The sequence below is a fragment of the Gekko japonicus genome, unplaced genomic scaffold, assembly GCF_001447785.1.
Source record: "Gekko japonicus isolate JY-2015 unplaced genomic scaffold, Gekko_japonicus_V1.1 scaffold59, whole genome shotgun sequence".
Lineage (NCBI taxonomy): Eukaryota > Metazoa > Chordata > Lepidosauria > Squamata > Gekkonidae > Gekko > Gekko japonicus.
The window spans coordinates 2,274,912-2,298,639 of record NW_015169174.1 but is presented as its reverse complement, the minus strand read 5'-3'; the positions used below and the strand labels follow the sequence as shown (position 1 = coordinate 2,298,639).

The 23,728-nt window shown below is 42.3% G+C and overlaps 1 protein-coding gene across 6 annotated transcripts in view; it reads left to right on the top strand.

Moving 5' to 3' along the window:
• BTRC (beta-transducin repeat containing E3 ubiquitin protein ligase) overlaps positions 1-23,728 on the top strand; it is a 203,068-nt gene that overhangs the window by 11,736 nt on the left and 167,604 nt on the right. For 3 of the 6 annotated variants that reach the window (XM_015415945.1, XM_015415941.1, XM_015415942.1), the window contains exon 2: positions 19,254-19,322. The exons of 2 other annotated variants lie outside the window; for them this stretch is intronic. In XM_015415945.1, coding sequence (XP_015271431.1) covers positions 19,254-19,322 — 69 coding nt within the window. Of the gene's footprint in view, positions 1-19,228; positions 19,323-23,728 lie in introns of all 6 variants that reach the window. One more of the 6 variants, XM_015415943.1, reaches the window with a different exon arrangement.

Sequence of the window (23,728 nt, the reverse complement as noted above, 5' to 3'; positions counted from 1 at the left end):
TGTAGACTTGGTTTCTTACGATATACAATAATTATAGATTTGTACCCTCATTTCCCATGCAAAGAGTCACTAGTATTTCTTGTGGCTCCTGGGTTTTGACTCACATGGAATTAGTTCAGCTCCATGTGAGGTCAATTCTAATCCTGCTTTTCAAAGCCTTCCATAAGAGTGACACTGCTCCTGGGAATAGGTGATGGACGTCTTGAAAACATCCTAGCCACAGTTTGCTGTAATAATAATAAAACTGGTAATCAATAGGGAAAACATGTGTATGAACTTTTCTAGAGTCTAGATCAAACAGTTGAAGTTGCACTACAAGAAATAAGAATGATTAAGGGCATCATTAGTTTGAAATAGTCTCACCAACCCACTGTATGAACTTGTATAGCAATTACAACTGCTGGATGGAAAAGGAATGTGTCTTGCCTAGGGTATAGTCTTGGTTGATTATTGTGCTGGTTAAATACCTTGGCAAAAACAAGATCCTTTTGGGAGGAATTTTGCTGATTTCCTTTCTTTTGTCACATGGCTCTTCATACAACCTAAAACCAGCAACCCCCCTGCCCTACCCACCTATTCTATTCACCTGTACCACTCACAGATACTTTTTATGTATTGAGAAGTGGGAATTTTTGCTACTTGTATATATGAGCACACATACAAAGGTCAGAACTTTCTGTGAGCACTTTAACTGTATTATCATGTGATTTATATATGGATTAGAATGTTAATCTTTTATTGTATTATGTTTTAATCTTTTAAATTGTTATGTGTTATGAGCCACCCAGAGCCCACTTGCAGGGTTGGGTGGGCTACAAATCAAATTAAAAAAATAATTTCCTGAAGCAATCACAATTTCACAAACAAGCACTCTCTCTTTTCTTTTTGAAATTAGGACTCTGAAATTAGGACTCCAAGGCACAAACAAATCCCATTCCAGCCTTTACCAGATAGCCTTTTATTCTCCTTGGAACAACAAGAGTGCCCAGCCCAAACCTGAGTCTTTAGGGTTGGAAATGCTTCTTCCATAGAGCATGTCCCAAAGCTAACTGGCTCATCTCAGTTTCTTACCCCTTAATACACAGCAAGGTAGTAATATGTCATTAGCAAAAGGTTTATGAATACATAGCTACTGCTCCTCAAGCCTAGGGTAGCAGTTCAAAGTATTTTCTTGACATACTGACCTGTCTTGGAGACAATGTTTTTCAGTTTTTAGAGCTTGCTTAAGTCACTTTCTAGGCTAGTTTTTTGTTTTATTCAAGCCCCATTGTGGTGTGTGTCCCCCTTTCCCACTCCGCTTCTGTAACTGATTCCATGGGGAACCTCTACTAAGTTGTTCCATCTAGTCCCTTCTGCGGACAGGACAGATAAACAGTCATTCTATTGGCAGAGGGATTTCTCTGACAGAATGAGTACAATAAGTCTAGGTGCTTAGCACAACCTGCAGAGGTGGGATAAAGTTTAGGTCTGTAAATGTTTCTGTGAGTCATAGAGATTCTGTATCCCTTTGTGTTACATCATGTAAATAGTGTGGTATCATTCATTAGCAGTTGTTAAAGCCTCTAATCTGCTTCTTATAAAACATAATTTTGGGTGGATGCTCCCTCTGGCCTACTTTTCAAATTTAGATTTTTTTAGCTTGGTTTGGACATAGCATCCTTTAGGTCTGAACCTTGAGCTTGTGTGCTTTCTCTCCCAAACTTCCTGGTTTAGGCAAACCATAGTTGGCTGCTCCATCCAAACAGCCAAGCTATTGTTAGCTCTTGCTTCCTTATCAGAGCTGGAGACACTTTGAAGAATATTTCCAATTCTGATTTGGATGGAGAGAGAAAGCCATAAGTCATAATCTTCCATTCGGGACATGATGGCAACCCACTGGTTTACCTGAACTGGGAGGTCGGAGACAGCATTAGGGGTGTGTGAATCTGAAGTTCAAACTTGTCAGCCTACCCATTGTTTGTCTTTTATGTTTGAACTGGGCCGTTGAGTTGGAAAGGAGTCCACTGGTGACTACACAGATACCTGTGCCACCTTAAGCCTCTGGTAATACTGACTTTGGGTAACTCTCATTAAATTAAATGGTCTCCTTATTCCTGATTCTGATCATTTCTAGATGTAAAGTGGAGGATTTGCAGCCAGATGCACTCACAAGCCAGTTGTGGCTGAAGCCAGATACTTTTCCAGTTCAGTCCTATGTAGATTTACTCAGAATTAAGCCTCTTTGAAGTCATAAGACTTACTCTGAAGTAAGTGCATAGTATCACTTGAAGGATATATAGAATAGCACAATAGTTTGCCCATGAAATGATACACTTGCTGGATTGTGACTGCTCTGGAGACAGTGTTGCAAACTGGGACTAAATTTGGCTGAATTAAATCTGGGTTGATTTAATGGTATATGCAGCAACTCTGAAAGTATTAAGATTTTTTATCGGTGCTGAGCAATGCTCCCTCTAAACTGTGGAGTCTTGTGAGCAAAAATTCTACTTTGTGAGCTACTGGCATTAAAGCTGTGAGTGAGCGATTTGGCTACTGCATAAATTAGTTTGCTCTGGAGCCATCCTTCCAGAGCTAAGATAAAAATCTGTGAGCTGAAGGCTAAAAAACTGTGAGCTAGCTCACACTAACTCAGCTTGCTTAGAGGGAACACGGGTGCTAAGTACTATATCTGTCTAGTTTCTAGGGGCTTCGTTTAGACCAGAACTGCACAATTCCAATAGTTAGTTGGGCCCAAATGCTACTTAAATTCGAGCTAAGTGAGTTGTGGTGACCCTCCCCGTAGCATCACTGGGGAAGGTCCTCTCAGGCCTTCAGGAAGGGGTAGGGAGGAATGAGTACTGGCCAGTGCTGTGAGCTGCCAAGCATGATGCTTCTAGACTGCATGTGGATTGCCTTTGCATCCTGACTCCTTTTCTTGGAACAGCCCCTCCTCCCTTCTGACTTAGGGTTCTCCGTTCCACTTGTATCTGACTAAAGGAGCTTTGATTCTCAGAAGCTTATACCCCAAAAATCTTGTTTGTCTCTAAGGTGCTGCCAGACTCAAATCTCGCTCTTCTTTGCAGATCAGTGCAGCTGTCCTCTGAAACTGTAGACAAAGCCTGTCTTTTTTAGCTGTATAAAACAAAATGTCTGTGGGGAAGAAGCTTTGGCTCGCTGGCGGAGCTCATGCTTTGCATGCAGAAGGCTCCAGATTTAATCCATGGCATCCAGTGAAAGGATTTTAGATAGTAAATGCTGGGAAGAACTTTGTCTGAGATCCTGGAGAGCCACTGCCAGTCAGAATAGAAAGTGCAGCAGTAAATGGAGCAGTGGTGTGTCTTAGCAGAAGACAGTTTCATATATTCTTACATATTTTCATATGTATTTGTTAAGTTTAGCATGAATTGAATAGAGAACCTGTACCACTGAGTAGTACTGATGGGGTCTGAATATTGAAGAGGTATTATCCCTCTTATTTTTTCATTTGTACTCTGCCTTTCTTTCCCGGGGAGGACCCAAAGTGGCTTTCATCATTCTCCTCTCTTCCATTTTATCCACGCAACCACCCTGTGGAGTAGGTTAGGCTGCGACTGGACCCAAGGTCACCCAACAAGCTTCTGTGGTAGGGCAGGGATCGGAGCCTAGGTCTCCCAGATCCTATTCCAGCACTCTAACTGCTACACCAACTGGCTATTCTGTCTAAGTGTACAAAACATCTTTGTATTCTCAAGGCAGCTGTCTCTAAATCTCTGGAAGACTGAACCACTGTGGCTGAAATATTCCATCCCTAATGCTTTATGCAGACCAAACAACTACTGGAAATGGAATACTAGGGCAATCTACTTATCTGGTCTAGTTTAGGAGTTCTTATAGTTGTGGGTCCTGACATCAGCAGCTGTTCGATATAAAAATGTATATATTAGTAAATAATAAAATATTTTTCTCTGTCTTTTATCATCGGCATAATCTTGCAGAATTAAACCTCTGCAATTCACAGTCAGTGGTTCTGCTATTTCATATGTATAGGTATATTAATTGTGGTTTGCATTTCTCACTGAGACTCAAGGCAGATTACATAATGTAAATCAGTACAATCAATAGAATGAGGAAACATCTAATAAATACTGTAATATGACTAGGATTGCAGAAATTAGAAATTGCGTAAGTTTTGGACATGACACTGCAAGGAATGGTATTGCATAAGAAGAAACACAATGCAGTGAGACCAAGATAAAAACATACAGCAACAGATAATACATATTAACAATACAATCCACAGTCCTCCTCTCTTTATGGAAATATCTTCCTGAAACATTCTAATATAGCCCTATTCCTTTACAAAAGTGCCCTCTGGAACAATTCTGTTTTACGTAGTTTGTGGAAAGCCAAAATTGTGGGAGGCTTCCCGACTTTCTCAAGCAGGCCATTCCAAAGAGTGGAAGCCACTGCAGAGAATGCATGTGTATAGACAGTTGTTGATCTTGCCCATTTATAGGATGGCACCCGTAGAACGACCTGTTCAGATGAACCAAGTTGTTGTGGTGGGACACATAGGAGAGAGGTGGTCCTGCAGATATGAGGGTTCAAGGCTGTTAAGTGCTTTGTACATAATGGCCAGTACTGTGAATTGAACCTGGTACCAAATGGGCAGCCAGTGGTGTGACTATGGAATGGGTGTACAAAACATGCACTGCCCTAGTTTCTGATAATAACTGAGCTGTGGCATTCTGCATTCACTGGATTCTCTGAGTTGCTTTTGAGGGGAGACTTGTATACAGTGCATTATTGTAGCCCTAGCCTCAATATTACTGTGGCATGGCTCCAGGTAGCCAGATCAACTGAGTCAGGGTAGGGGAATCTCCACTTTTAGAGGCAGTCAACCTCTGAATGCCAGTGCCAGGAAACATCAGGGGAAGGCCTCAGCCTCTGTGCCCTGTTGTTGGGCCTCCAGAGGAACTGGTTGACCAGTGTGTGAGACAGAATGCTGGACTGGATAGATCACTGGTCTGATCCAGCAGGGCTCATCTTATGACCATCTTATCTTCCAGGATAAAGTAAGTTCAAAGAAAGCATTTTTTTGTAGCTGTATTAATTTGCCTTGTCTGCAGTAATGCTAGATCTATATAACCCCTAGGCTCTTAACTGAGTCAGCAAGGGTTAAAAAATCGGAGGCACAGTTAGTCTTCCCAACCAGAATTGCCACCATCTTGGCAGGGTTCAGTTTCAATTTGTTCACTCTCAGCTAGTTAATTACAGCAGTCAGGCAGTGGCTCGGGACCTGCATCCCCTGGAGATTTGCATGCAGAGATATAGAGCTGGGTGTCGTCAGCATACTGATGGCATCTAATTCCAAAACTCTGAATAATTTTTCTTAAGGTCTTTACATAGAGAATGAATAAATCCGACAGGACAAATCCTGCACTGTTGATAACTGGTCTCATGGCAAGCCTTTGAGTCTGGTCTGTAAGGAACTATTTAAACCAATCCATAGCCCATTCCCTAATACCTGCTTCTGCCTCCAAATATTTCAGCATTGTACTGAGGTCTAGTGTATCAAAGGTAAAAGTAACGGTAAGGGTTCCCTTGCTCGAAAGCCAGTCAAATAGGGCTCTAGGGTTGTGGTGCTCATCTCCGTTTCAAAGCCGAAGAGCCAGCGCTGTCCGAAGACGTTTCCGTGGTCATGTGGCCGGCATGACTAAGCACCAAGGCACACGGAATGCTGTTACCTTCCCACCGAAGTGGTACCTATTTATCTACTTGCAATTTCTTGCTTTCGAACTGCTAGGTTGGCAGGAGCTGGAACTAGAGATGGGAGCTCACTCCATCATGCGGCACCCGGGTCTCGAACTGCTGAACTACTGACCTTCCACAGCCTGCAGTTCAGCGTCTTAACCACTTGAGCCATCGCAGTGTATCAAAAGCAGCAGACAAATCCAGTAGAAGCAACAAAGAAGCCATAATCTGATTCAGAGCTCATCATACACTTCGGGGCATTCTAAAATATGGCATATGAAAATATTCCATGATCTTAATCACTAAAACCTAAATAAGGGAACCTCTAATACTTCTGTCAGCAGAACTGTGCAAGAATTGAGTGCTGGTTATGGATGCTTTCCCGTTTAGAACAGCGGTATCCACTGTGTGGGCTGTAAACTGAATCTGTGGGTTGTATAGTGTAAATTGCTGATATATCTGGAGGAATCTGTTTGAAATCTTTAATTTAGGAAACTCACAAAACTCAAAATGATTCCTTAAATTAGCATTGGGTTTGTTTTGTTGCAAGTATGCTATGGATGTGTTTAATAAGCAATGTTATGTATTTGAATAAACTACTAAAATGCAGATACAGTACTTAAAAACACAATAGAATAGCCTTGGCTGGGACTTTGATTAAATATCATCTAAACTACCCTACATATGCCTGCATCAAAAAAGTTTTTCCCCCCCAAAGAAGCTTCAAATGGTTCTGTTAAATGTAGGAATGTTCTGATGATTATCTTTTTAATTAAAATGAGAAATCTTTGTTTAAAGTGGCATTCTTTTTTACGGCCTCTTACAGTCTCTGTAACAATCATTTCTTAAGTCTGAACGTTTTTAATTCCAGGAATCCATTTATATAAAACTATGTTTAGACTTAATTAAAGAACAATTTCTTACAAAGCTTGTAAATAGCCACGAAAAAAGGGGACAGAAAATAAAACTGACATTCACACTTAACAAACTGATTCTTACAAGGTATGTAATATGCTATAAAAATACAATAAAGCCCTTTTTATAAGAGTTCATATTTTCTGATCCTTGTTTACAAAGGTATTTAAGAAAGATATCAAGGTTCTGTGAAACAACATCTGTTTTCATGAATGGCCTAGCAACAACTTCGGTTTCACCTAATTACCAATGCATGGAACTAAACCTTATTAGTTTAGATTTCTAATTAAATACCTTTGCCATTCACTTTAACTTTTTTTCCTTTGGTACTTTTAAGTTAGCATGTTTGAATATTCTGTACTTTTAAACAAAGAATAATTTATACTGTAATGAATGAGAAGGCATTAGCTTTCTACCAAATCTCCTTTATTTATTGATTGATTTGATTTTAAACCGCCCTCCATCAGAGAAACTGGGCTAAGGGCGATGTACAACATAATATCATATAAACAGCATTCAAAACAAATTAAAACCCATAAAACACAGCAATAACCAAAAGATGGTGCTAAAAATTTTTGTAATGGTACCACTGGCCTCACCAGGAGGCAAGCGTTGGGAATGCCAGAGAGATGGAGCCGTCACTATCCTCAACCAAATGCCTGGTGAAACATATGATCCAGCAGATGTGTATAGCTGTAAGTGGTTTTCTGTTGATGTCACTTGTGTGATGGAAATGGGGCAAGTTTGTCCAGCTATGCTTCCTGTCAGTTATTAATAGGATTGTGCCAGTGCCTTCCAATTCTTCTTCTTAGCTCATAATCGTGTTAATTACAGTTTTATACATTGTCACTAAATCCTATTGGACTGCAATGCAATTTTGTATCCCTTATAACAGGGCACAGCAATCTTCAGCATGCATGCCAGCAGCAGCTCATGAGGCCCTTTTGCTTTGCACCCAGGGCCAGATCTCTGCTCAAACTACTGAGGCACTGGTAACACCGCTGAGACCATCACTGTAGGAGAAGGCAGCAGGCGCAGCTTCTGCCCATCATCACCTTCCAAGTTGCACAGACACCAGCCAAATCCAAGGTGAAACCCTGAGATGCTGGCAGTATCACTGGGCCTTGGCTTTCTCCAAGTATGTCTGGTCAAGCCAAGTACGGCCCTGCCCTCCACCTCATTTTGTTTGCCAGCATCTTCACAGGCAGACAATGCATTGTTTATGGCTCTTGGGCCCTTCCCAAATTGGAATGTGCCATGCCAGCTTGACATCTTGGGTCTGCTTATACAGTAGACACCGTTCCACAGGTGTCTTTAAACTTAGCCCTCCCAGTTAATTGCTAATGTTCCAGCAAAATGAATTGGGCCACAGAAGAGTTTGTTAGAAGAAGCTCCTGATCTGATTGGGTAGGTTGTTCTCATGTTTAGTTAGGACACTTTGCTGAGTGAACAGTGGTCTTGTCAGTGTTATCTTGCATGACCCTAGGTTTTTGTTATCTGTATTTGAGGAGATAATGTTTTTAAGCGTGCAGACTCAAGAAGATTTTTTGTTTGTGTATACTTAGTTTTGCCATGACCTGGATTGGGCCAGCTGGCCCAGTCTCATCAGACCTTGGCTGCTAAGCAGGGTCGGCCTTGGTGAGTACTTGGATGGGAGACCACCAAGGAGGTCCAGGGTTGCTGCTCAGAGGCAGGCAGTAGAAAACCACCTCTGTTAGTCTCTTGCTTTGAAAACCCTACAGGGTTGCTGTAAGTTACCTGTGACTTGACTGCACTTTCCACCACCATTTTTTATCTCTAGTGAAATTTCAGACTTGTGTTGTTGTTTGCTGTTTACCCCAAGTCCAAGGTGACTAACAGATTAAAAATGCATATAATAAAAACATATCTTAAAAACCATTAAGACCAACAACAACATCATTAAAACAGTTAAACCATTAAAACAGTTAAAACCAAGTTACAATGCACATACACAGAAAAGGCAATTAAAACATAGGACAGAAAGAAGAGATCACTGAGGGAGTGCCAGACAAAATAAAAGAAGCAGTCACTCACTGGCAGACTATGGCAGTGGAAGAGGCCAGATGAATCTCCCTTGGGAGAGAGTTCTAGAGTTTTGGTGCCACAACCTCCCAATGTGCCACCCCCCTAATTTCAACGTGAGGGCACCTGAAGCAGGGCCTCCAAACCGTAATGGTTTGGTAGGGTCATATGGGAGAAGGCAGTCCTTCAGGTATGTTGGTACCAAGCCATATAGGGCTTTAAAGGTCAGCACCAGTACCTTGCATTGTGCCCAGAACCAGATTGGGAGCCAGTGTAGGTAAGCCAAGATGGGAGTGATATGGCCTCTGATCCACTCTGGTCAGCATCCTGGCTGCAACATTTTTTATCAATTAAAGTTTTCAAGCACTTTTCAAGGTCAGCCCCACGCAGAGTACATTGCAGTAATCGAATCTAGATGTAACCTAGGCATGCACCACAGTGGCCAAATCTTTTCTGCCCAGGGCCAGATCTTTTCTGCTGGCTAACCAGTCGAAATTGACAAAAGGGGCTCCCGGCCACAGCTGCCACTTGCTTATCTAGTAGTAGGCCTGGGTCAAAGAGCATTCCCAGACTGTGAACCTGTTCCTTCAAGGGGAGTACAGCCCCCTTCAGAATGGTTGACACCTAAGTCCCAGCTCAGACTGTCCACCTTGTCAGGATTAAGCTTCAGTTTATTAGCCTGGAACCACTCTAAAACTCCCTCCAGACACTGGTACACAGTTTTTACGGCCTCCATGGGATCGGCCAGAAGAGCTAGATAGTACCTAGTGTCATCTCCCTATTGGTGATAACTCAGCCCAAATCTCTGGATGATCTTACCTAGCAGTTTCATGTAGCTGTTGAAAAGCCTAGGGTACAAGATGGAGCCTTGCTGGACCCTGAAGGACAAGGAATTGAGCAGCAGTCTTCCAGCACTACCTTCCGAAGTCATCTCTAATCCTGATTCCTGCCTGTGCTCTTGTATATGCAGATCTCTTCTACACCTGAGAAGTTCCACATTTCAAAAGAAGGAACTGATTAGTGTACATACAAGGAAGCTGTCTCCTCTATTTTAACGGAGGTGGAAGAACCTTTGGGTAGGAGTTCTCCATCTGTATACTAGGAGTCCTGTGACTGGAACAAGGCAGTATCAAGAGATGCAGCTTGATCAGTCATAGCATAGCAAACCATTACTGGTTTTATTAGTTCTGCTCCTGAACATATGGAACTGCCTTATACAGAATCAGTCCATCTAGTCCTGTATGGTCAGGGAAAGATACGTTTCTCCACTGGACTTAGTGAAGATTGAGCACAGGACTTTCTGCATGCAATTCTGTTCTGCTGTTACATTATATCGAGCTTTTTGACCATGAGGTCCACAGAGCCATTTACAATATTTTAAGGATCAGTTTTCACTACCCTCGTCACTTCTAGGTGCCTCTTTAGAAACTATTTCAATTTGCACCAATTAAGCAATGACTGCTTTGAACCCTTGGGTTAAGATTTATGTGCCAGACCTTTTCTTGATTTCTCTTCCTTTACTCCTGTTGTTTGATCCTGTTCTTTAGTCGCTCTAGGTACAGCAAAGGGAAGTGTGGGGTTCAAGTTTTGTTAGCTTTTTTGTTTTGTTTGCTTCATTAAATATATGCAATTAGTAAAAACAAATGGTAAATTTGCTAACACATCATTGGAGTATTTAGCTTCATAGATTTAGAAAGTGGAATTTGGTGCTCCATGCCCTTTCTCTTAGCATATATATTACAGGCATTGAGATGAATTGGCCGACCTTAATATTTGCTTTCCAGATTAAATCGCCGCCTTGCAGCAGTTATTTTCTACTGAATAAAAAGTTTAATTTCACGCCCTGATTAGTGCTAGTATATGCAGGTGGATATTTATTTTATATAGCTTAAATCGGTCTTCCTTGGCAAATTACTCACAAGCCAGCAGCACTATAATTCCTCATGAGTAGTTAGTACTAAATTATAGTTCTTGTTAGTGGAGTAAATCAAAACAGTACTAGCTGCTAACCTTTTGACTAGGAAGGAGTTATGGGAAAGGTAGAAGTAAAAGAAACAGAAGCACAAGATCAGATTGAGGTGATGGAAAAGTCTCTGTACAAATGTTGGAGAAAAAGACTGGAACACAGAGTTGGTTTTCAGTCCTTATTTACAAGTACTCTCTTGGGTTTTCAATCTGGCAGTATTCCCGTAGTTTTGTTAAGACTCTTACCTTTTTGCAAGCTATTTCCCCCCCTTGAAGAATCAAGTCTTCATTGGAGTTAGTTTTTATGTGGTTTTGGACAGTGTTGCACTCTGCTTATCCACATGAACAATAGATCCACACCTTAAAAGGTAGGAGCCCACTTTGTAGTACTTGGTTGAAGCATTTGTTGAAGGCATTCCATTCAAAGTTTTCTCATGAATATTTAAGATCACTGCAGATCGTAATAGGTTGTTTGTTCTGTGTATGACTGGCAAATCCATGGTGTCTCTGAGACCTGTCTATTATAAGCTCCTGTGTCCTAAATGGCTTCTGACCAATTGTTGTGGTCAAGATACACCATTTTCTACAGCCTTTAGTTATGAAGATTGATGTGACCTGTAAAACAGGAGTGCTTTTGAGATAACTATCTTATATGAAACATGAGGGTAATTTTTCTTCTTTTTAAGGACATTGGTACATTCTCTGACACACACACACACACACACACACACACAAAGTGCATACAAATGTAGAACAGATTTTACTAGCCCATCAAAAATATTACTAGCCTATCTGCTTATGTATATCTGTTAGTCATTTTTAGTGATGGCCCCAAAGTCAGGGGAGTGGAATCAAACTCCCTTCCAAATTATAAATAATAAATAAAATAAATAAATGGTCACCTGCAGGTGATTCTTGCTTGCCACATAAAACTAGACAGTTGGCTGTGTTACAGTTATTTCCTTTCACTTACACACACACACTCATTCATTCTGTGGGGTATACCCAGGGGTCGTTTCGTAGAAAAAGAGCTAGGGGAAATAATTAGCATAACCCATTAGCATATGCCACACCGCCTGACATCACAGGAATGCAAGGAAGCCCCGCGAAGGCCCTCCCTGGCCCCAGGCAGGCAGGGGTGGGGAGAGGTAGGGAGGAAGCAACTTACCCTCCCTCTTCTGCCTCCTCCTGGCTGAATGAGGGCCGGAGGTGGGGCGGCCGGAAGCAGGGGGTGGGGCTTCTTCATGTGCCCCGCCCCCCCATACCTCACCCGGGGGAACTGCGATCCCCCCCGAAATGACCTCTGCGTATACCCATGATTTTACCAGACACTGTGAAATGTAACCTTTAAGTTAAAACTTGATGTATAGCTTTCAGGGATGTTGTGAAATGCCACTAAGATGCCATAAGAACATAAGAAGAGCCCTGCTGAATCAGGCCAATGGTCCATCTAGTTTAGCATCCTGTGTCACACAGTAGCCATCCAGATCCTCTGGACAGCCAACAACAGGACATAGTGGCTGAGGCCTCCCTCTGATGTTGCCTCCTGGCTCTGGGATTCAGAGGATTAGTGCCTCTGAATGTAGAGGTGGCAACCAATTATCACCCTGTCTCCAAATTGCCCTCTTTGGGCAAGGTGATGAAGAGAGCGATTACTTGGCCTTGCCCCAAGATGACGTCGAGGCAGCTGCTCTGACTTTCAGTGCAAGTGACTTGCAATTTAATTATTTTACTATTTATCTTAATTTATTGCTGGGCTTTTACGCAGTATAATTGCTTCTCTAAAACAGTGGTTTGTAGCAGCATGCTTTAAGTGTTTATTCTTCAGTATTGCTGCGATAAACTGAAGGACATGTGGAGGAGTCCTGTCTTTGAGAAGTTTTTCCTTTGAATGGAGCGGTGGCACAGTGGGTATATCCCACTGTCTTAACATCTGAACTGTGCTAGTTCAAGCCCCGCGATGTGAGCAGCCACCCTGTTGTCCCCAGGTCATCGTCCACCCAGCGATTCGAAAGCTTCGGCGAGTAGATAAAATGGGAACCACTCCTTAGCAAGGGTGGGAACGCCAACCTCCCTTCTTGGAGGGCGTTAGCTGATGGTCAGATGCCTGGTCAAGGCTTTTAAAAGGCAAAACAGCTTCCTGGCTACGAAAAAGAATGCCTGCAATGGATGTTCTGGCCAGGCGGTGGCAGTGTGGCGATTGACATATGGGTCCTGAGGCCTGGCCAGCAAGTAGCCGTGCGGGAAAATGATGGAGCCAGCCAGAAGACGTCTACACCGGGCAGTGACGGCGCGTGCAATTAAAGTCAATATATGTTGTCTTCCCTATCCCCTACGAACATTGTTAGTCCCTTGTCTATATATGGAGTATCTGTACATCGCTTTGAGCCCACTGGGGAAAGCGATTAATAAATGGAAATTATTATTATTATTATTATTATTATTATTATTATTATCATCATCATCATTATCATTATCATTATCATTATCATTATTATTAATGTGGAGGTTTCCCTCAGTTACCATGGCTAGTAGCCACTGGTAGACTTATCCTCCATGAATCTATTTACTCCCCTTTTAAAGTTGTTTATTCCTGTGGTCCTCATTACATGCTCTGGCAGTGAATTTCACATTTTAATCACTCTCTATGTAAAGTAGTGTTCCCTTTTGTCCATCCTGAACCTACTGTCCAATGCTCATCAGTTTCGTCGGATGCCCTCGAATTCTTATAGTTTGGGAGAGAGAGAAAAAGTTCTTCGTCAGCTCTCTCCACCTCATCATGTCCCCCTTAGTTGTCTCTTTTCCGGACTGAAAAGTCATAGACTCTTCAGCCTTTCCTCACAGGGAAGGTGCTCCAACCCCTTAATCATCTTGGTTGCCCTCCTCTGTACTTTTTCCAGCTCTGCAATGTCCTTTTGGAGACTGTACACAGTATTCCAAATGAGGCTGCACCATAGATGAATACAGGGGCATTACAACATCGGCTGTTTTATTCTCAATCCCTTTCCTAATAATTCCTAACTTTTGCTTTTTTCACTGTTGCAGCACACTAGGTTGACATTTTCATTGAGCTATCCACTATGACTCCAAGATCTTTTCCCCCTCCAAGTCTCAGCAAGTTCAGTCGCTGTTAGCCTATATCTTAAGCAGTCTTTTTTTTTTGTTCCAGTGTGCAACACCTTACACTTACCAACAGTGAAGTCATTTGCCACATTGTCGCCTACTCACCCAGTTTGCGGAGGTCCTGTTTCAGCTCTCCATAGTCATGACAGTTTAAAGGAAGGAGGCAGTTGCATCTGATTTGTAGCAAGGGGAAATAAGGTATATAAAGGTGCTCAATATTTCCCCAAGCCATGCAGCAAATTGATAGCTGGAACACTATTGTATTTGCTTTTCTAGCATTTTTCTGTTCCTTTAACTATGTTTTGGTTAATTTTACAATTGGCTACCCACCTGTTATAACACATTTTATCATTAAACAAAATTAATTTTAAAAATGGTCTGGAGCTGTCTGCTTTTAATGGGATCTGAGTTTCTTTAGTCCTATAATCTGCCTCATGAGGCTTGTCTGTCTTCTAGGAAGTGCAGCATTGCATCATTAAAATATCACCCCCTGCTGAGAGAAACATCAGTCCTATTCACTAAATGGAAATGCTGAAGCAGTGACAAGTGTTTCTAAAAACTGTATTAAAAATTCATTTATTCTTAGCTAAGCATTTAGCTAAGAATAAATGAAATTTACCAAATAGGGGATTATAATAAATTACCGTGATCTTGTTGTGAAGAAATACATCTGTCCAAAGGACGACATAAAAATAATAAATATTCTGCCATCCCAGCAGTTGTTCCATAGTGCCAAAAAAGAGCTGTGGCTTTTAATTTCTTATCATTTCAGAACTGACTGGTTTAAAATAGAGATGCTGGGTGAAAATAGGTTTGTTCTCTTATTAAGAAGTATATGATAAAGTTTTCATTGCCACGCTAACGTGGCATTGTTCACCTAGAGGATGTGTTTCATAATCTGCAGTCCTCCTGACTCGCATGTTTTAGGAAATACTACTGGAGAGTTAACGTTAGCCATGTTTTTTTCTTCTGTTCCCCATGCCAGTTTTGGCCCATAATTTTCCCAGCTGGCTTTATTTATTCTTTCTTCTGAGAGTGGTGAGGCAGATATTTAAGAACCTTTCTTGCACAGAAAGCCCAATTCTTGCTTGCTACTTAATTAGCACTTGTTTATGACATAGCCCTTGATTTGATTTTTAAAACAAATTGCACAGTAAAGAAGCTGATATTTAAACTGTATGGTAACCACAGCTCCAGCTGTGATTCAAATATTGTAAGCCTTCAGGGGTTGTGTTAGGCTTAGAAAATAGGAACAGAGGCCTGTAATTTAATGTCTGTCTTTTAAAGGCTGCCTGATTTTTAGGGAGAAAACAAATACATTCCACAGAATTTAAAATATTGCCTCATTATGAGAGGACAGCCTTTTCAGACCTCACTAGAGAGTACTCCAATCCATTAAGTTAAAAATGGAAGAAGGGATAAAGATGATAATAAAACAAAAAGTCAGTTAAAGGTTGCAAGGGAAAGATGACCAGTATGAAATTGGAATGAGCTAATGACTTTAGTATGTCGTGGAAGGGAGATGGTTGAGAAGGCAGCTCTAGAAGTAGGCTGCATATTAAATGAAGGTTTAGGCTGTGGTGCATTACAGAATTATAATTTGGCTGGTGTTACGTTGGTAATACACACTGGATAATATGGCAGCCCCATGGTTGTAAACTTGTGTGGCATGTATGCATCTTGTATACCACCAACGCATAATGTTGACTAGTACTACTGCAAGTCCTATGTAAATTGTCATGGCAGTCACATGTTTACAGCGAAGTTCACTAGCACGGTCTGGGTTATTAAAGCTTATGCATGACATACGTTGTTGGATAGCACAGCAGTGTTGGGTTATCGTCTGTATTTGAAAGGACCCCTGGGATTTTAGGTTGCAAGAGTGCCTCAGATCTCCTTTGAACTGGTTACTTGGGATGAGTTCTAATAGTTCTGAATAATGGGATTTCCACTTTTTAAAAAGTATTTACGTTCTACCATAACTTCCTTTTCTGCTCATTTTGTTGCCTCATTTATAAAATGACTAGGAATAAAGCTCATTGTGGAAATAAATACAACGAGCTCTACAAAGAGGCTCTGGGAGAGTGCCATGGCTTTGGGCACTCAGTGACAATTTGCTGTGGTGACCTCAGCAGGGTATAATGACACAGAGTCCACCATTTTCTCCAGAGTAACTGATCTCTGCTACCTGAAGAACAGTTGTAATTTTGAGTGATCTCCAACCCTCACCTGGAGATTGACAACAGTGGTTCCCTGGGAGGGAATGGCTGGTTTGGAGGGTAGAGTGTATGGCATTGCACCTGTCTGAGGTTGCATCCCTCCTCAAGCCTCTCCCTCTCCAGGCTCCATCCCTCAAATCTCCAGAAATTCCTCGCCTGGAGTTGGCAACCCTATCAGGACTGGCCCCAATGAGTTTTCTCCCAAAGGCTAACATAGCTGTGGAAAGGGCCTTTTGGTGTACTGCCAGTTTGGTGTAGTGGTTAAGTGCACGGACTCTAATCTGGGAGAACCAGGTTTGATTCCCCACTCCTCCACTTGCACCTGGCTGGATGACCTTGGGCAAGCCACAGTTCTGATAAGAGCTGTTCTTGAAAAAGAGCAGTTTCTGTCAAGAACTCTCTCAGCCCCAACTACCTCACAGGGTGTCTGTTGTAGGGAGGGGAAGGGAAAGTAAGCCGCTCTGAGACACCTTTGGGTAGTGAAGGGTGGGGTATAAATCCAGTCTCTTCTCTTCTTCTTCTACTCACAGAACCAAGCTTGGTTGCCTAGCAACAGGCACTGAGGAGAAAGTACAGTTGCCAGCTCTGATTTGGGAAATAATTGGAACTTTGGGGGGTGGATCCTGTGGAGGGCAGCATTTTGGGGGGGGGATGGAAGGACTCAGCAGGGTATAATGCCATAGGGTCTACCCTCCAAAGCAGCCATTTTCTTCATGGGAACTGATCTCTGGAGATCATCTGGAGATCAATTGCAACAGTGGGGGGTCTCCAGGTCCCACCTGGAGATTGGCAACCATAGGGGAAAGTCAGCCAAAAAGCAGGGGTTTGAAGAGAATGGTGTGATGGTCGCTGGGCCACCTCATTAGCTAGCCAGCCATGGTGGAGCCAAAAAGGAGAGCCATTTTCAGTTTATTCTGACAGGAAAGTGGCCAAGCTGGTGGTGGGCGGGGGAGGGGATTATGCTGGAAGTTGTTTGTCTTTTTATTGACAGAAGCAAGCTTGGTTGCCTACCAACAGCCACTGAGGGGAGAGTTAGTCCCACCCAGGAGCCAAGAGAAGTGTCTTCGTCAAGGGAGAGAGAGCTGTCTGCCAGTAAATCTGACAGGGAACAGGGGCTGAAGTGAAAGTGGGCGGGGAAGAGGAGCAGACCCAGCACCTGGCCAATGGCATGCAAGTACTCTTGAGTGGTGGTTGAAAGCGTGGAGGAGAAAAGGGAATTCCCGTCACTCATAATCAGAGGGGAGCTTTCCTGTGCCACACTGTGCTGCCTCCTAAGCCTCCACTCGGTGGAGCATCCATCCCCTTCGCCGGCTCCCTCCAGACTGAGGCCGAGACGCTGGGTGCTGGCTCTGTGGGCGGGACTGAGGCAACACAGCGAGGCAATGCAGCCAGGGGATTGGCAGACCTTCAGAGTGGCAGCTGAGCAAGCCAAGTGCTGTGGGAGCATGTGGAACGTTCACACCAAAAGAGAATTATATATAAGGAGAGATTTAATTTTTCAACAGTGAAAGCTTTCTTGTTTAATGTAACTTTTAGTGCTTGTAAACTTTTCTTCCATTCTGCTTGACTCTTGACACCAAATGGTTTATTCCATTACTATAGTACTGAAAGGAGCTGCGGTGGCTCAAGTGGTTAAGACGCTAAACTGCAGGCTGTGGAAGGTCAGTAGTTCAGTAATTCAAGACCCGAGTTGCCGCATGACGGAGTGAGCTCCTGTCTCTAGTTCCAGCTCCTGCCAACCTAGCAGTTCGAAAGCAAGAAATTGCAAGTAGATAAATAGGTACCACTTCGGTGGAAATGTAACAGCGTTCCGTGCGCCTTGGTGTTTAGTCATGCCGGCCACATGACCACGGAAACATCTTCAGACAGCGCTGGCTCTTCAGCTTTGAAACGGAGATGAGCACCGCAACCCTAGAGTTGGACTCGACTGGCTTTCGAGCAAGGGAACCTTTACCTTTACCTTTATAGTACTGAAACCTACTGTATTTTTTTTTTACCAATTTGGTATTTTATTTTGTTGGGTTTTGCGGTAAGAAGCTGTAAGTAGTCAGTCTCAGACAACACTCTGTTAGCACAACGGTTGTGGAAGACTTTGAAGAGGCGGGTAGATAGAATGCTTGATAGGAGTATTCTGTAGAGTTCAGCCCTGATAATAGACAGAGGATGTTGTATTCCTGGGCTAGAAACTGCCCGGAAACCGCATGTTATTTGGAAGAAGTGTGGCATGCAAATACAACAGAGAACTGTTAGAGTGAATTGGGGGGAAATTGTATGTTTTCATTGGTGGAATATATAAAGGTAGTTTATACACTGAATTGGCATTTGCTATTCCTGGTATATTTAGCAAGCTTCCTGGTTTTTGTCATATCTTTTTATTTTACTCAACTTCATTTTGGCTAACAAGTGTACCTTCACTCCTTTCTTACTTGTGGTGTACTATAAAATGGATGATCACAGATTGCATTCTTCTATTACTGTTCCAGAAAATATGTCTTGACTGCTGGGTACTAGTACCAAATCACTAGACCTGACTCAGTGTTCCACAAATGTAGGTACTTCATCAAATTTTAAGATTCTGGGCAACCTGGCATGGTTTTTTTTAGTCTAGTTCAGGACTCACCAACCTTTTCTTGAATGAAAGGTATTGCTGAGTAATGAAGACTATCCCCAGCTACTCCCATGTGCCTCCCAGCATGTTACTTAATTTTGTTCTGTTCTAGAAATGGGTGCTGAAATAAAGCACCAGAAATGGAACTGTTAGTTAAGCAGCACAGAGAAAATCCTATGAAATCTTTTTTTAAAAGTCTAGAACTCATCTTTTCACAGACTTCTCCTGGGGCTTCTGTGGGCAGGCAAGCTACTGTTAGCTCACAAGCTACCTAATGGAGACCCCTGGTTTAATCACTTCTGGGATCTTAGGATGTCTTAGTCTGTTCTCAGCTCAATGATATCAGTGGAGGAGCATGTAGCTGCTTGGCTTACCTTAATCGTGAAGGGCTGGATCAGAATTCTGGCCCAACCAACCAAGACCAGACACAGAGTTTATTGAGAAGTGCTCATGTTTCCCTTTATTCATTTGTATCTGTTGAAACTACAATTCCGTTAAAGGTTAGAGCTGGTTAGAAGAATTTGGTTCTATAATTATAGAATGGTCATAGTTTACCTGGCATTTTCCTGGGGAATTAATCATTATGTTTAAGAATGTGTTTGGTACTGGAAGATAGGGTAGCCAGGTCTCAATATAAAAGTAGGTCTCTTATGTCTATTTTCTCCTAGCCCAGAATACACATGCCTAAAGATGGATTCCAACTTACATCTTCTGGATACCAAGCATGGCTAAAGCAGGTTGGATTGTATTACCATTTCTCATCTGTTGTGCAGAATTGCACCAGAAACTTGTGTGTGTTTCATTAGTAAAGTATACATAAAGATTTGACACCTCATGATGCTGTGTAACTTAGTACCCACAATATCCATATCTGTGTGTTTTCTCTGTCTGCATGTTGTGTGCATCTTTTTTCTTCACGACCCTTGCGCAGTTGCACTTCTCATGAGTAAAAGTTCAAACAAGGATCATCAGAAGGGAGAATGGAACAATGTATAGAAAGATCTGCAGCAGCAGCTTAAATTGCTGAATTAAAATTAGCCTTCAAATGTGAAGGTCTGTGGTAGTCGTAATAACGGGGAGGCCAGTGGGTTAATACACAGGAGGCTCACATCTAGAGCCTAATTCACATTTGATTGGGTAAAACAAGTGTGGACATTTGCTCGTATCCCATAACAATCCTGCAGTTTGACACAATCTGACACTGTTGGGAGTCCCTGCTCAGATGTGGCCTGGTGCTATATTACTTTGGTGATTATTAAAGGCCAAGTTTTAGATGTTTCGGCAGCTAGGCTCTAGCAATTGCTGTCAGCATCTCAGATCTAGTATAACAATTCTCCCCAAAGAATCTTGTTTTAAACTTTGCATTTAAGACACATGCACGCTCACAACACATGTATATTGTTGCGGGAGAATGGCACATCTTTGAAGAGGAAATGGAAAGTTCCTGCATTGTCAGAACTGGGAATGATTGTGTTAACAGTGTTGCAAAATGAATGTAATGCAGATAAGCTGCATCTTGTTGTGGCAACTACAGATGACAGACAGAAAGTAAGTTTCACTGGTACTCTAAGCCTAATGAAATAAATGGACAACGAACCTATTGGCTCAGTAGAAGGGAGAATTTCATCATTTTTAGCAGGAGAATGGATGGTGCTGGGGTATCTCAAGCCTTTTCTGACTGTGTGTAATACATGTGCCCAGCTCTGCAAACAATAAAGCAGCCAAAGCAGCTATTTGCTTTCAGTTGTGTTAAAAAAATGTACTAGATAGTTATACATATAACAGTCAAAGGAATGCAAGCCTTCTGTAAGAAATCACCCTTCAAAATCTTGTGCTGTTATCTCTTACCTGATGTCTGCAGTACCATCTCTGACCTAGTAACTGGAACAAGGCTGTTGCAGTGACAACTGAGTCTTAGAATCTGCTTCTGGTGAATTAAAAAAGGCAAGTTTATTGACAAATAGGCTCTGCTTTCCTTTTCTACCCAGGAACTGGGCTAGTAGAACTGCTATGACATGGATTATATCATAAGTGGCTTACTTCTCTCCCTCCTTTTTTTGCTACCAACTTAAATAAGCATATCTATACATTGGCTTGCTCAATTTTCATATTAATGAAAGCATTTATGTATCTTTGGATTTGCTAACTTAATTAACGTGACTGCACGTCCAGAAACAAATTGTAGCTATTAACAATGATAGACATGAATGAGGGGGATTGACAGTCTTTATTCTCTAGCAAGGTGTGCTAAGGACCTGTTCAATTCCATTGTTGCATTTAATAGTTTGCCAGAGTAGATGAGTCAGCTCTTGGCCAAAAATTTAAACCTAGATATTTTCCCCATTAAAATGGTAGCACTCATCTCTGTTTCTCCTTTACCTGAAGCTGTGGATGTTCTGAAGAGATACCTGAAATTGTGTATACAAACTAGATTCTCATCAACATCTGAGGCCCTGTTGCTTCCCCCTGCCTTTTGAGCTGCAGCAGATTAGGATGCAAGATAGGGCCTTTTCAGCTATGGAATAATCATTCAGTGAGCAAGAAAAACACACCTGTTTCAGAAATTGTTCAGGACTGATGCTTATGGCTTTGCTGCTATGGTTTAGATTGTCTGTTAGTGTCCTGGTTCAGTTAATTTGCTTCTTTTATATTGTATTTTGTGATTGAGATGTTTAAAGGGAAAAGTAGATATAAGGCAATGTGTTTTGGATTGGTTTAAATGATTTCTTACAGACCGGACTGGAGGGGCTGTGGCTCGGTAGCAGAGTACCTGCTTAGCATGCAGAAGGCCCCAGGTTCAATCCAGGGCATCTCCAGTTCACAAATCTGGGAGTAAGTCATGTGAAAGACTTCTGACTGAGACCCTGGAGAGCTGCTGCCAGTCTGAGTAGACAATACTGACTTTGATGGACAAAGGATCCCATTCAGTATAAGACAGCTTCAAGTATGTTCATGTGACTCAATGAGTTGCTATTGGAAACCAGTTGTCATCAGTATCACATTTGTCCTTTAGGTTCCTCAGATTGCAATCCTATCTCCCATGCTATCCAGTCTTTATGTAAAGCCTTTAAAAGAAATAATTTTTAAATTTGAAATATCATCAATATGCTGAGGACACCCAGTTCTGTATCTCTGTCTGAATTTCCTGGTGGTACAGTAGAGGTCTTGATCCACTACCTGTCTGCTATGGTTAAAATAGCAAATACATTGAAACTGAACCTCACAAGTCGGAAGTAGCGCTGCTTGGGAATGCTGAGATCTGAAGGGCATCTTGCTTCACACCTTTGATGGGATTCAGCTCGGTTTGCTTAGTTGGAGCCTAGAGGATACACTGGATCCAGCATTTCTGCTGGAGAAGCAAATCAATGCAGCTGCAAAAAACACTTTGTTCTAACTTCATTAGGCCTATAGCTATGGTGGAGCACTTCAGGGCTCCGCCCCTTCAAATGTGAGGCACACCCCACAATAGCTGCTGCCCCTCTCCCCCCCTCCTTCCCCTCTGAGACATTAAAAGGGCCCTTCAGCTGATTGGCAGGAGCATGTGGCCCGCTGATCAGCTAGAGGGCCCTTTAAATCTTGCAGTCGCCCCTCTCCCTCCCCTCCTCCAAGATTTAAAGGGCCCTCCAGCTGATCAGTGGACCCTTTAAATCTTGCAGTAGGGGAGGAAGAGGGGCAGCTGCCAGCTGCACGCCTTCCCTGAACTCCAGGCACAGGCAGCCTCTGCTAGAAAAACAGCATTTAACTGGTTCCCTTTAAATGCTATTTTTCTAGTGGGGGCTGCCTGCACCTGATCCCACTTGGAGTTCAGGGAAGGTGTGTGACCACCCCTCCCCCTCCCTCCTCCCCTTCCCCTGCTGCACCACAAAATTTCCCCATGCCCCAGCAACCCAAAATTTCTGGCTATGGGGCTGACTTCATTTAGCCCAGAAGATGGTCTTTTGTTGACTTGGCTAATCTGGCCTCCTGGATCCATGCCACTGAGACTAGACTGTTGTAATGTACCCTACGTGGATCTTCCCTTGAAGTTAGCTTGGAGACTCCAGTTGGTAAATAATGCTGCAGCTCAGCTATTATCAGCAGTTAGCCAGAGCATGCATATTAAACCCATTTTGCAGTCAGTCTGCTGGCTGCCCATCAGTTACCAGATTCAATTCAAGATTCTGGTTATCACATACAAAGTTCTTCATGGCCTTGGGCTCTTTTATCTACAATACCGTGAGTCCCGCTATTCTCCACCATGACAGCTTCACTCATCTGATCTTGTCCTTCTGTAGGTCCCACCCTGCAAATGGGCAAGATCAATAGTTGCCTGTACATATGCATTCTCTGTTGTGGCCCCCACCTTGTGCAGTAGCCTGCCTGTGGTGTTCAGGAAGGCCTCCACATGCCTGTTGTTCTGCCAGCTATTAAAATAGAATTGTTCTGGCAGGTATTTTCATAAAGTAACATAGCTGTATTATTACAAAATGGTTCAAGAAGGTACTTTTATAAAGGAATGGGACTGTGAACTATGCTACTGTGTATAGTATGTATTACCTGTTTGCTGTATATATTACCCTATTCCCACTGCTTTGTTTTTATTCATCTGTAATACCATTTTCTGCAGGGCTTAACGTATAGCTGATATTTCATTTCAGACTGCCATAATTGTAGTCCTATTATGTTGCTTATTAGATGTCTCATCCTATTGATTACATTGAGTTACTCTGTTTAATCCGCCTTGTGTCTCAATGACCAGGTAGGGCCAAAAAAAAATAATAATAACATGGTGAGAAACACAGTGCTTCCACTTCAAGAAAGAGAATTAAATCAAGGCCACACAAAAGAAGCACAGGTGCCCATCTGTCTTTTATAGTTGAATATAAAAGCCAGCTATTAAAGTGCAAAGTGTGGGCAACACCCAATACATTCTGTTCAACCAATAACTACTAGTTGTTAGATAGCTAAAATTATGCATACCTAATCACTTCAGGTTTTAAACAAAATTGTCAGTTTCATTGTTACTTATAGAATTGATTGTATCCAGTGATATGTCACTAGAAGGCACTGGTAGAAGTGTATTTTTGTTGTATTCCTTTTTCCCTAGAAGTCCTTTCCGATTCCTGGAAATTGATTTCAAGGACTGTGGGACTGTGTGGACAAA